At 37.4% G+C, this 13,209-nt stretch overlaps 1 protein-coding gene across 13 annotated transcripts in view; it reads right to left on the bottom strand.

Annotated features, from left to right (window-relative positions):
• LOC18430862 (isocitrate dehydrogenase [NADP], chloroplastic/mitochondrial) overlaps positions 1 to 13,209 on the bottom strand; it is a 73,948-nt gene that overhangs the window by 43,581 nt on the left and 17,158 nt on the right. For all 13 annotated transcript variants that reach the window (XR_016050804.1, XR_016050805.1, XR_016050806.1 and 10 more), the window contains one exon: positions 11,245 to 11,322. Coding sequence is in view for 9 of the 13 variants with exons in the window: in XM_020665192.2 (XP_020520851.1) it covers positions 11,245 to 11,322 (78 nt within the window). In the remaining 4 variants the exon portion in view is untranslated. The remainder of the gene's footprint in view (positions 1 to 11,244; positions 11,323 to 13,209) is intronic.

Raw genomic sequence — 13,209 nt, 5'->3', positions numbered from 1 at the left:
TAATAGAAATAAGCAGGATTGAGAAAATACCTTGCTAGCTATAGTGGTCTCTTTAACCGTAGATCGCACTTGCCATCGACAATTTTCAAGATGGGGCCATATATTTTTTCATCTTGCTTCAAGCTCCGCTTGATTTCTTCTCTAGCAACATCCATTGCTTTTGAAAATGTGCCCCATTGCCAGTTCCCTTTCACTGTCAACAAGACGAATCACTTTCACAAGTGGCTCAAAAACATCAAGGCAAAATTGAACCCCAATCCAAAACTTGGTTGACATAATAATGTCATAGACCTTTTTTCCCTTGGCCTCCATAGACCACTTGCTCCCCTTCCAAGCTTCAAATACAAACATGGTTCGAAGCTTGTCGCTTTGTTTATTCAAAGATTCTAAAGACAAGAATGAGGTGGCAAACTTGGTGACCCCTGGCCACACCAAGTCAGTTCCATCTGTAAAATTCCTCATCGCCAAAACATACGTGTGGCTATATATAAAAATTGTTATGGCTCTGGCTTTTTCTAACATTTCATGCACCGCTTTCTTTTTGCCAATCTCTTCAAGCATATGATCTATACAATGAGCTGCACAAGGCGTCTAGAAAACGTGTGGCTTCGAAATATCCAATAATCTAACAGCTAGCATATTGGCCTTAGCCATATCTGTGACAACCTGCACAATATGTGCCGCCCCCACCTCTTCAATGCACTGATCCACAACACCATATATGAAGGCAGAATCATGAATCTTATCGGATGCGTCAATGAACTTCAAAGAAATAGTTCCCATGGGGAAATTAACTAATAAGTTTATGACAGTCCTAGACTTCCTGTTAGTCCACATATATGTCGTAATAGTCACCCCACATCTGCCCCAACAATCCTTGTGGGTCTTTAGGTAGTCAGTTATTAATTCCACCTCTTTCCTCAACAAAGGCCCCTAGAGCTCATAAAGTGTAGGAGGCCTATATCCTGGGAAAAACTGCCCCACTGCCTCAAACATAGCACAAAAGCTCTTTAAAGTGTCAGCATTAAACGGTAGACCCGCTTGAAAGTACCATCGAGCCACGTACCGATTCACCCTTTCTCTCTCTTGCTTCTTCAATTAACTCTCTAAAGTACTCTGCACTGGTTCCTTTTCGCGAACCACCACATCAGGATCAAGATGCGGGAAAAATGTATCAAAGAGGCCCTCTTGTTCGAGGTCTCTTATGCCCAATGGTGCTTTGTCAACTTATGGAGGCTCCTTCCTCTTCATCTTCATCATATTCAGGTATGCCATGGATTAAGTTTACAGAGGTCCTCGTGTCTAAATATCCCTTTTTGACTGGTTCTTTCTTCTTTTGGACCCCCTCTATGTTATCCAACTTCTTTTTCCTGACTTCTGCAGGGACTTGAGCACACGATGCGACATCCCTTCTTATGCTGGCCAAATTCTTTTTCAATCTATTAATACCAGCATTATACTCTATTTTGCAAAACTTGCAAGCTACTCTATTCTTGTCACTAGGGTTGGGACAATATCCATATTTCCAACGTAGATCACTTTGTTTACTTGAAGCCGAGGAAGAATTTCAATTATAACCTTTATCTACCAAGTATCAACTTATCACCTAAGCTTAAAAATTACACAAAAACAACAAAGCAAAACTTGAAAATATTTACAAAAAGTGAAAATTGTAAATACATACACAAAAGCAAGGTTAATTTACAACTACTAGCCTAAATATTTGAAACTTCAAATTAGTCATTCAAAAAAAAAAAAGAAAATGGTCATCTAAAAAATTAAGAATAGGAAATGAAGAAAAAATAATAGATACATTGACCTTTAATATATTGAGTTCTTACTAACCCAAAAAAAAATCTAGGTAAAATATACACATCAAAATTGCAATCATATACCACAAAATCGAAAAAACATATTACACATGCAATTATTTAATAAACATTAAGCAATTGTTAAACTAACTAATCCAAAAAATTGAGAGAAAAGATATGGTTTATGAATGACACAAGTAAATTCATAAAGAAGTAAAAAATAATATTCATTTGGCTTGGGGGCAATGGACTTTTTTATTGCATTGTTGTCTCAAAGACCCAAACTACGCATCAAAATGGGAAAATAATAATCCAAGTAGACAATAACACATCAAATATATATCACAAGGTATCATAAAAAAATACAAATAGCAAAGAATAACATCATTAGACATTGCAGAAAAAGAATATAAAGTCTGATAAAAACTATTAAAATATACCAGCCTTCTTGAAGTGGATTCGATATCGGGCCAAACCAAAACACAACTCTCCTTTTTTAGAACCACTATAAGCCTCAAATAGATTGGGGATGAATGTCATTTAATTTCGTGATCATTCAAGGAGGTCAAAAAACAATTTTGATCACTAAACAAATCTTCAAATCTATAGTTTTTTTTTCCAATTGTTTCTCACTCTAAACTTCAGTAAAAATGTTTTTGGGGACAAGAAGGGCCTCCAAAAACCTTTACCCCCCCTTTTAAGGGAGTAAAATTACGATTTTACACATTTTTCGAATAGCGTTTTCTGCCATTAGTCGAGACGGCACCAAGGCGGGCACCTAACTGGACCCGCCTAGAGTATGCCACCTTGCCCACCACTAGGACTTTTTGAAAAAAAACTGCCTAGGCGACAAGGCAGTTGGTATTAGTGTCACAAGGAATATATGGATAAGAAATTCTAAATAAAAAATAAATAAAAAATTGGTATTAGTGTCAACCTTACCTCAAAAATAAAAAAAATAAAAACCAATTAGTATTTGTGTCAACTCACCTCAAAAATAAAAAATTAAAAACCAATTGGTATTAGTGTCACAGAGAATATAGGGATAAGAAATCCTAAATAAAATACCTGTGTAAATAATTGAAAGCGTGCCATGCAACTAGGTCTAAAAATCTAATTGTAATATCGAGGGATCCACCTCAGCCAAACAAATTAAAGATACATTTAGTCAGCATTAGATGGGATGTGGCCCCATGAACTCTAGTACTGGCTGAGATTAGGAGAGAGATGAAAGAGCACTTGAAGGGGGTGAAAAAAAAGAAAAAGGAGGCAAAGAAAACACATGAAGAAATTTTAAGGAGTGTAGATATTTATGGAGTTTGGGAAGAGGAAGATGTTTATGCCGAAGTTGGATCTTCCAATAGGCCAAAAAGAAGAGGGCTTATGGATGCTTTCCTCCCCCCCACCCCACCAACCCCATCCCCCCCGGATCCTAAGATTCTACCATGAGAAAGGGGTCAAACAAGTTTAGGGACCCAATTTAAAAAGAGGATAGAGATAAGGTGGCACAATCTGTGGCCAGGAGGTTCTTCCAAGCAGGCATTTCTTTTAATACCACTACCTTGAGTAGCTTCCACACTATATTGGAAGTAGTAGGCCCACTTGGACCAAGGATTAAGGCTCCAACTGCTTATGAGCTTAAGGTGCCATTGCTTAGGAAAGAAGAACAGCTCACTAATAACTATTAGAAAACCCATAGGGACGCGTGGGGTATGATTGCAATATCATGACCGATGGTTGCACATATAAGAGGAATAGAAGCATTATGAATTTGATGGTAAACTGTTCATTAGGGAAAATGTTCTTAAGGTCTATTAATGATGTGGAATTCATTTGTAATTTGGTGGACCAATGCATAGAGGAAGGAGAGGATAGAGTCGTCCAAGTAGTGACCAATATGCACATCGCTAATATGATGGCCACTAAGTTATTGATGGAGAAGAGGCCACATATTTTCTGGTCCCTTTGGGCAGTTCACTGCATAGACCTCACGCTTGAGGGAATTGGTAAGAGGAAGTCAATCAACACAACCATAAAAAAATGAGGACCTTCACAGTTTATTTATACAGTCATGCTCAAGTAAGAACATAATATAGAACCTAATACATACTATGTTTATGCTTCTTTGTTACTGATTTTAGTTCTTTTGAATGCATTTCATTGTGAGTTTTTCACATAGGGAATTTTATATTGGTCAGGTCTTAGCCATGATGAAGACGTTCACTGAGAATACAAACTTGGTGAGGCCAAGGGTGACTAGAATTGCCACCCCCTACTTGTCATTGCAATCCTTATATGATCAAAAGGAAAACCTGAGGTCGATGTTTGTATCTGAGGATTGAACCAAGTCCAAGTGGGCCAAGAATGCAGATAGAAAGTTGTTTTGGATATTATCATGGACTCGAGATTCTGGAATAACGTCCAAATGCATTGTATGTTTTTCTCCCATTAGTAAAGGTTCTTAAAATGGTTGATGCTTAAGAGGAAACCAGCTATGGGCCACATCTATAAAGCCATAGAGGACACAAAGGAAGAAATCAAGATATTTTTTGAGAATAATGAGAAAACGGTTGTGAAATCATCATCATTATCGTTAGAGCCATTTCCCAACTATTTGAGGTTAGCTACACAAATCATGGTCTGCCATTCTGCTCTATCAAGGGTCATACCCTCAGTAAGGCCATAAGTCCCCATATCATTTCTCACTACTAACAATTATGTCCTTTTGGGCCTACACCTTGTCCTTTTTGAGCCTTCCACTTGAACCAACTTGCAACTCCTAACAAGTGATGTATTTGATCTGCACTGCACATGGCCAATCCACCTGTCTACTTTCTCTCATCTTATCGCCTATTGGAGTCACATCTAAGTTCTCCTGAATGTATTCATTTCAAATACATCTCAACATCCTCATCTCAGTTACACTCATCCTATGGGTATCTCGTTTCTTGACCGCCCAATATTCCGCTCCATAAAGAAAAGCTGGTCTCACAGTTGTCTTATAGAATTTCTCCTTCAGCTTCATTAGTATGCGGCGATCACATGAAACTCCGATTCCACATCTCCACTTTGCCTCTCAGCTCTAATTTTATGCGCGACATCTTCTTCAGTCTCTCCATTTTCTTGGATTACCGACTAAGATATTAAAAGTGCGCTCGTTTTTATATTTTTGGTCGTCCATCTTAACTAGTTCCTCGTCTCTACTCCTATTATTACTAAACTTACATTCCATATACTCTATTTTAATCCAGCTAATCGTAAAATCTTTAGATTTTAGAGCATCCCCAAAGTTCTAACTCTATGTTGACGTCGTTTCAGGTCTCATCGATCAAACTTATTTCGTCCACGAACAACGTATATCACGGTATCTTTTATGGTGCCTAGTTAAGTTGTCCATAACTAAGACAAATAAGTGTAGGCTCAACTCATTACTGACCCCTAATGTAGACCTATTGTCACTGAAACCTCACTCGTCTCCGCAGTAGTTGTTCGCACACTAGTTAGCACTCCCTCGTACATATCTCTCACCAAGTCGATGTCGTGTTCGGATACTCCTTTCTTTTCCAATACCCACCAAATCAAATCTCAAGGTATTCTATCATAAGCTTTCTTTAGATCAATAAGGACCATGTTGAGGCATTTTCCCTTCGTCCTAAGCTTCTCAATCAATTGCATAAGAAGGAAAATAACCTCAATAGTTCACCTCCCTGACATAAAATCGAATTAGTTTACTAATACAATTGTTTCATGCCTTAATCGTTGCTCAATCATTCTCTCCCACAACTTTATAGCGTGGCTTGTAAGTTTGATCCCTCGATAGTTCGCACAATTTTATATTGTCTCCTTTATTCTTCCAAATAGGTACCACAATACTTTTTCTCCATTCATCTAGCATTTTCTTTATTCTCAACACCTTGTTGAATAGCTTGGCCGGCCAAACAACGCCAATCTCCCCCATGCACTTCCAAACATCAATCGAGATACCATCTGGTCCTAAAGCCTTTCTTATCTTCATCTTCTTCAAAGCTTTCTTTCACTTATGATATCCTAATCCTGTGAACATATTTATGACCTCTACCCTTATTTATGTCAACCGTGCCTTCTACCACTATGTTCCCATTGTGTTTGTCATTAAATAATTTTTAAAAAATAAACTCTCCACCTTTAGTTGACCTCTTCATCCTTCACCAAGACCCTTTGATCCTCACTCTTAATGTATTTAATATGGTCTAGATCCCTACACTTTTTTTCCCTTATTTAATATATCTAACTTTGTGTTGATACCGCTTCAGGTCTCATCAGTCAAAATTATGTCGTCCACGAACAACATACACCACGGTATTTCATCTTGTAAGTGACTACTTAAGTCGTCCATAATTAAGACAACGAAGTATGGGCTCAACGCTGATCCCTAATGTAAACCTATTATCACTGAAAACTCACTCGTCACTCCACTAGTTGTTCACATTCTAGGTGACGCTCCCTCATACATATCTCTCACCAAGTTGATATAGTATCTGGAGACTCCTTTCTTTTCCAACACCTACCAAATTAAATCTTGAGGTACTTTATCATAAGCTTTTTGTAGATCAATAAAGACCATATGAAGGTCTTTTCCCTTCACCATAAATAGAAACTACCGGCATGAGAGGCCCCTACACTTTAGCAGGGTACTAGCTTAACCCTGCTCACTTTTACACTGATCATGAGGTACATAGCAAGTTTGAATTTATGGATGCATTCAACCAAATGCAATATCAAGCTCAAGCCCAATCCCGAAGTGCAGGACAAGGTAATGATGTTATTAGAGATGTATAGGGTCTTTATTGGGTCACTTGGTAAGAAGGTGGAATCAGGCAGAAGACTAAGATCCTCTCCTAGTGAGTTTAGAACTTCCTTATTTTGATTTTATGATTTGAGTAATGAATTCCAATAACACAGATACCTAATTTTCTACATTCACATTTATGTGAAATAGCTGCATGGTGGATGGGCCATGGGGAAGCACCCCTAATTTCTGGCAAATGGTTGTCTCTATACTAAATCTGACTTGCAGCTCATTTGGATGTGAGAACAACTTCAACACCTATGAAATGGTAATATTATTTAACAGTTAATACTTCATTACTTATATAGTAATTGTTGTTTGTTTCTTTACTTAGTTTATTACCATATTAAATTAATTAATTATGTATATATGTTTTTGTAAATTTTTATTGTTCATGCATTTATGTTTCTATAAATTTTTGTTGTTCAATTAGTTTTTTCCTATTACGTGCATACAAAGAAGAGGAATAGACTAAAGCAAAAGCGACTGAATGACTTAGTCTTCGTTCAGTATAATCAGAAATTGCAAGACTGTCATTGACAACTGCACCACAATGAAAAGGAGGCGATTGAACCTGCTAATATGGATGACACATGTGAGTGGGTAGTTGATGCCGAGGACGATGACGTATTCCCTGAAGAGACCTTGACTTGGGGCCTAGTTTATGAGGCTGTTGGGATAGCAATGAGTACTATGAGGACCACTTAGGCTCCATCTCAATGCCAAAGGAAGGGGAAGGCAACGGAGAAAAAGAGGAGGAGGACGATGGGATCAAGAGAGGAAGATGAAGAAGTAGATTCAGGAGAGATGAGGGATGACACTCAATATGTTGAGGAGGGCGAGATGACCCTGATGATGATAGCATGGCATCATCATGATCAAATACTTGGCTACACTTGAAAACCCCAAGTGGTGATGCCATAGAGTTGAGTGGTGGAAATTTGAGTTTCGAGATGGTGACATAAATTTGTTGTCTTTTGTCTTTTTTTACTTTTGATCCATGGCCAAGTAACCCTTTGTGATTTTGAGTATTATTTCTAAGTTTCTACAATGATATTTGGGAATTCATGCAATTTGATGTGTCTTACATAGATTTAGGTTTCATAAAAACTTTTGGCAAAGTTTTACATTGGCTGCCTACCTAACACAATCCATCTCCTTTACCTAGGCTTGGGATGGGATAAAGGAACGTTTAAAGTCCTCACCCTTCTTAAACCACTCACTATATTTGTAATACTTGTTTTTTTTGCCTTTATCTCAATAGGTTTGGGGCTCTAAAATTACCTTAAAAATTGTCTAAGGTTGAAACCCGTGTCCTAAGAACTCCTTATTCCTTTTTGCTTCTTTTTTTTCTTCTTTTGTTTTTTTTTTTGGAGGGGGGGGGGAGGGGAGGGAGCCAGGGGCTGTCCCTACCCATCCTTGTTCTAGGGAGCTCGCCTAGGCAGCTAGGCCCCCAAACCGCCTTGGTGTGCACCTATGCTTTTCTTAACATTGTAAGGATAGTAAAAATTGACCGACTCACTTAAACAAACATAAACGTAGATTTTTTCAGAGAATTTTGATATAACCACCATTAGAGATGGTGTTTTTTTCCCTCAAGCCATAAAACACACTGAGAGCGAACCGGCATAGAAATCTAAATCGAGAGAAGTTTTTACCACGAACTATACACCTTGTCTACCATCTAACTACACAATAAAAAAGAGAGTTCCAAGGCACGAGATGTAAACCAAGACATTATCAAAGAACAGATTTTCTAGGGCATTGCGCCATAGCTTCTTAGTTAAATCTCAACGGTACACTAAGTAGTACTTCAATTGAGAGGATTTCAAGTGTGTCAAGCAAGAAATACCCCTCTACATAGTAAACACTCAAACCGGTTTGGTCACATATCAGAATTTGTTAGAGTCAACCTAGTTATAGTGAGATTAGATATAAAACTTGGGTTGCTACGTAACAATCAATATTCAAAAATTCAACCGCCCAAGTGTCTAGACGGCCTATCGCCTAAAACACCTAGGAGGGGCACCTAGGCGGCTTGCGTCTAGGTACCAACCTAGGTAGGCAAGGCACCACCTAAGCGCTACAGTCAAGATGTCCGCCTAGGTACCGCCTCAATGCAAGTTGTGGAGGGAGGAAAAATGCCCTCGGCTACTGTCAAAAAAGAAATTCCCCCCTCCCCCACCTTTTTAGGGGGGAAAGGGGTTTTGGGGGGACATTCTATAACCCCAAAACCAAATCCATGCAATCTAAAGAGAAAAAATCTCCCCAAAAACCTTTATTTTGTGATTTATGGAATGAGCGATAAATTTTTTAATTTCTTCCGAAATAAAAAACAATGCTTCGTAGTAGTTTTCGGAACTTCTAGTGGTCAATAGTGAGGACTTTTGGCGATCGAATAGACGAGGTTTACACCATTATGATATTTAAATAAGGGTTTTGAGTTTTTTTGCTATAACGTATTATGTTTTGAATTGTTTGATTTTTCTTTTTTAACTTTTTTTTCCTCTTATGATATATTTACATGTTTGTAGTTGAAAGATTGATTTTTTTCTTTTTTGTGCTCAACTGATTATTAACTCGCTTGGACAATGAAATTGGTCCTATATCGAATTCTTTTATGAATAATTAGTTCTTATTTTGTATAATGTGTGATGATTTGATATCCTATTAGTTTGGCATTACTTTTTCGATATTTTTACATATTTGTAGATGGAACATTTACCGATTTGGACTTATATTTTGTGAATAGTCATAAACATTGGATGAAATTGTTATTTTGTGAATATTTGATATCCAAAAACCAAATCTTATGGATATTAATTAATAAATAATAATCATATTATAGCTTCCATCTTAATTAATAGTGCCTATGCCTTTTTGAACATTGATCACAATATAGAGCCCATGTTTCATGAATATCATAAGAAGCTGAGAGTAGTTTATGGTAAGCTTCATTATTTCGTGTAAATTTTAAAAGTCCGTAAATGCACCGGTGGGCAAGCTATAAATGCACCAATATGCACTCATACCCATATATAACACATAAATAGCAGTACATACACATGCATGTGTGCGCACAAACACAAATACAAATAGACAAGCATTTGCATGCATGAATGCATTCATACATGTTCAGTTTGACTCCACAGTTCAGTTTGGACATGTCAATAGATGATTAAGATTCAGTAAAGTATTTGAAGCAACACGTTTCGTTTATACTGGTGGATTCAAAATAGAGTACCTTTAAATGCTCCATCATCACCATCAGAGCCTTATCCCAACTATTTGGATCGCTAAACGAATCTTATTCTGCCATTCTACTCTATCAAGGGTCATACCCTCGTTAAGACCATAAGTCCCTATATATTTTCTCACTACTTCCATCTATGTCCTTTTGGGCCATCCCTCTGCCCTTTTGGAGCCTTCCACTTGAACCAAGTCGCCCCTCCTAATTGGTGCTATATTAGGTCTAGCTACACATGGCCAGCACACCTAAGTCTACTTTCCCTCATCTTATCGCCTATTGAATCCAATTTTGAATGCTCCCTATGAACTAAAATTAACATTCATTCATCAATTTTGCTCAAACAATGATCATGCCTATCATATTTTATGGGTGGGTAGAAAAGAAAAAAATAACCATATAACCTACAGGTTTAAAAGAAAAGCTTTTCATATTACATGTATATCATTAAAACTACAGAAGTCTCATTATCCTTCAAAAGGAAAGGCAAGCTCAACCAGATCACTATTATTAAAAACGTCAAAATAAGCACCCCATTCTCCACAAAGCCCATAGTTACAAAATGAAAAACGAGCAAGTTGAGGTTGTTTACATCTCCTCTGGTTGAATTAATATTATTCAAATCAGATTGGATGTCAAACCAGAGAGAGCATTTTATTGGACATGATAGTACATGATAGTACCAGCATTTTATTGGACATGATAGTACCAGCATTTTTTTCTTTTTTTTTTATATGTTCATTGTGTGATGGTCTAATAAGGGTGAGGACCTTAATCTTTGTATTAACCTGTCCCAAACCTAGGTCAAGGAGGTAGGTTGCATTAGGTAGCAGTCAGCATAAAACTTTGCCACATCTTATCATGAATGCTAAAGAGCCTACCCCAAATAATTGGGATAAGGCTTGGATGATGGTGATGATATGTTCACAGTGAGAATGGATGGTGGAACAATATGTTAAAGCATCACGCCCCCTAACCAATAGATGCATGCCTAACTGTCAAGTTGACGGCAACAACTAGAGTTTAAATTTGTAACCGTTAATAGCTCCCAAAAAAAAAAACTAGATTTCAAATTTGTAACAGATCCAGATACTTTAAGTATTCATTCCATTTCTTTTTTTTTTCTTTTTTGAGTTACAATAAAAATTACAACGTGTTAAGGGTACGTACATCCACTTGCATTATGATTTAAAATAAAAAAGTGACCAATCAAGATGCCATAGTCACCAAAATGGTATAGTAGCACGTGAAAAATGACTAACGAGGTAAGACCCCATGTAATCATAAGTATTTTACAGCCAGGTACCAAGCAAATTGCTGTTAAAAGCCCCAAGCCTAATGAGAGGGTAAATACCAACCATTCAGTATGTTCCTTATTGTACCATTGGGGCTCTTCCACATTGACTTCAGGCCAAATTCCTTAACCCTAGATTCATCTGCATGCATGAACATGAAAAAAAAGCCTATTAAAATCCAGACACCATGAATAATATGCATTAGATGAGATTCATCAACACAAACAAGATAGTTCTCCGATGATAACAACAGTGACAAATTGCTCAAAATTACAAGTTCTGTGGGATCAGAAAATCCTTATAGGCAACCCACTACACAATATCTGCTCATAGAGAAATTTCTATAATCAAGACTTTTAAGCCAAGATAGAATGCAAGAAATCGAACCAAAAATAATAATAATAACAATAAAGAAAACAGCAAAAGTTTTGTAACTGGATCCCAAGGAGCAGATATTTACTAGGAAATCCAGCAAAAATTGCTCATAACCTGAGACTTGGGAACTAATAGTGTAACTGTGGGGAAGATAAAGGGCCTAACTAGGGAATAACTTAAGAACTGCATGTAAACCCACGGTAATTATATGATACTATGGCTGTTATATCCTTATGCACTTAATATATCAAGACAATATGTATGTATCAAGAAATATATCAATCTGACTAAGAGACATTTTGGGATCTCTACCAGTGACAATTTTCTAACAAGAAAGTCGTGTTTTTCCAAGGCCATCCCTTCAATGAGAATGCCAGACACTTAAAAGTTGGTGTTTATGCGACACATAAAAAAATAAAAACAAAAAACCTATTCTAAAACTCATAGCCCGCTAGTCAATTTCGATGTGCTTTTTGTCATGGAATACCAGATTAATAGCAACCTACATGGAACCAGCTTTATCTCCGTAAAGGGAGTAAGGAGATTTGATGGTCAAAAGAAGCTCACTGAGTAAGACATGTGACTAAATATTTATAATACATGTGGAGACAATACACAATTCTCCACTTCGGTAGATGACCTAGAAATAGTATAATACGATGTACTATTGACAAATATCCATCAAGAGATTGCTCATGTACTGGCCAACAGCATGAACAACATTGGATATGATCATAGGAAAGTATATATGATCTACCTAGTAAGCATTTGACTTAACATGTTATTGTCCAGCAGTGCATAAACTCTCCCCCAGTCCAAGTAATCTTTATAACTGAATAACAACTAATATAGACTAACTCAAAAGTTTAGTTTCCATTTCAAGAGTTATGCCACTGGAACCGTAAAGTCTAACTCAAAGTTTGGTAATCATTCCAGATAAGAACACTGGGATCATCAAGCGTGATCAAACTATCATGCAGATACCATAGCAGTGCCACAATACAGGCATAAGCGAATGAAATAAACATGGAGAGATCATTATCACCCTATCAAAACAAATCCTAGCCATTGTCTCTCAACCTCTTAAACCATGCCCAGGGGGCCGCCTCCAATACAAAAAAAGCCTTCTAAAGATGATACACAAAGACACAATGAAACATCTTTCACTTCCATCCTTGGGGATGGTCTCAGGAAATTCACCCTGTCGAGACCCTCACCTAACTCATTCTTTGATAATATCCAAAAGAGCCACTAAACTTGGCTCGTGTCATTCTAACAATCATCTGATTTGAGCAGTTCCAAACGCATTGGCAATCAATTGCTTTAATTCCCTTTAGAAGGGAAAGCAGGTTCCAAGATCTATTCCAATGCAAAGCTTCCAGCACTTCATGACCTTTTCTCAGCAAATCTAAACAAATCCTTGTACATTCTGGGTTCACAGAATGATTCGAGTAAAAGGGCTCATGATGGTTTGCAAATGAACCATAAAGACAGGATGATCTGAAGAAGCAAAATCCAAAAGGAATGGTGCACCTGAGAGTTATGGATAGTTTCGAATCTGTGGCTCAAGGGATCTCGGTACGATTTGGCTGTTCCAGGGGAAGTTAGAATGGTATCCACTCCATGGGAGCAAGAGAAACTCTTATGATAGGA

The sequence above is a fragment of the Amborella trichopoda genome, chromosome 3 (assembly GCF_054954075.1).
Source record: "Amborella trichopoda isolate Santa Cruz 75 chromosome 3, AtrichopodaSantaCruz75HAP2 v2.0, whole genome shotgun sequence".
Lineage (NCBI taxonomy): Eukaryota > Viridiplantae > Streptophyta > Magnoliopsida > Amborellales > Amborellaceae > Amborella > Amborella trichopoda.
The sequence above is the reverse complement of the archived record's forward strand: the minus strand, read 5'-3'. Positions and strand labels throughout refer to the sequence as shown.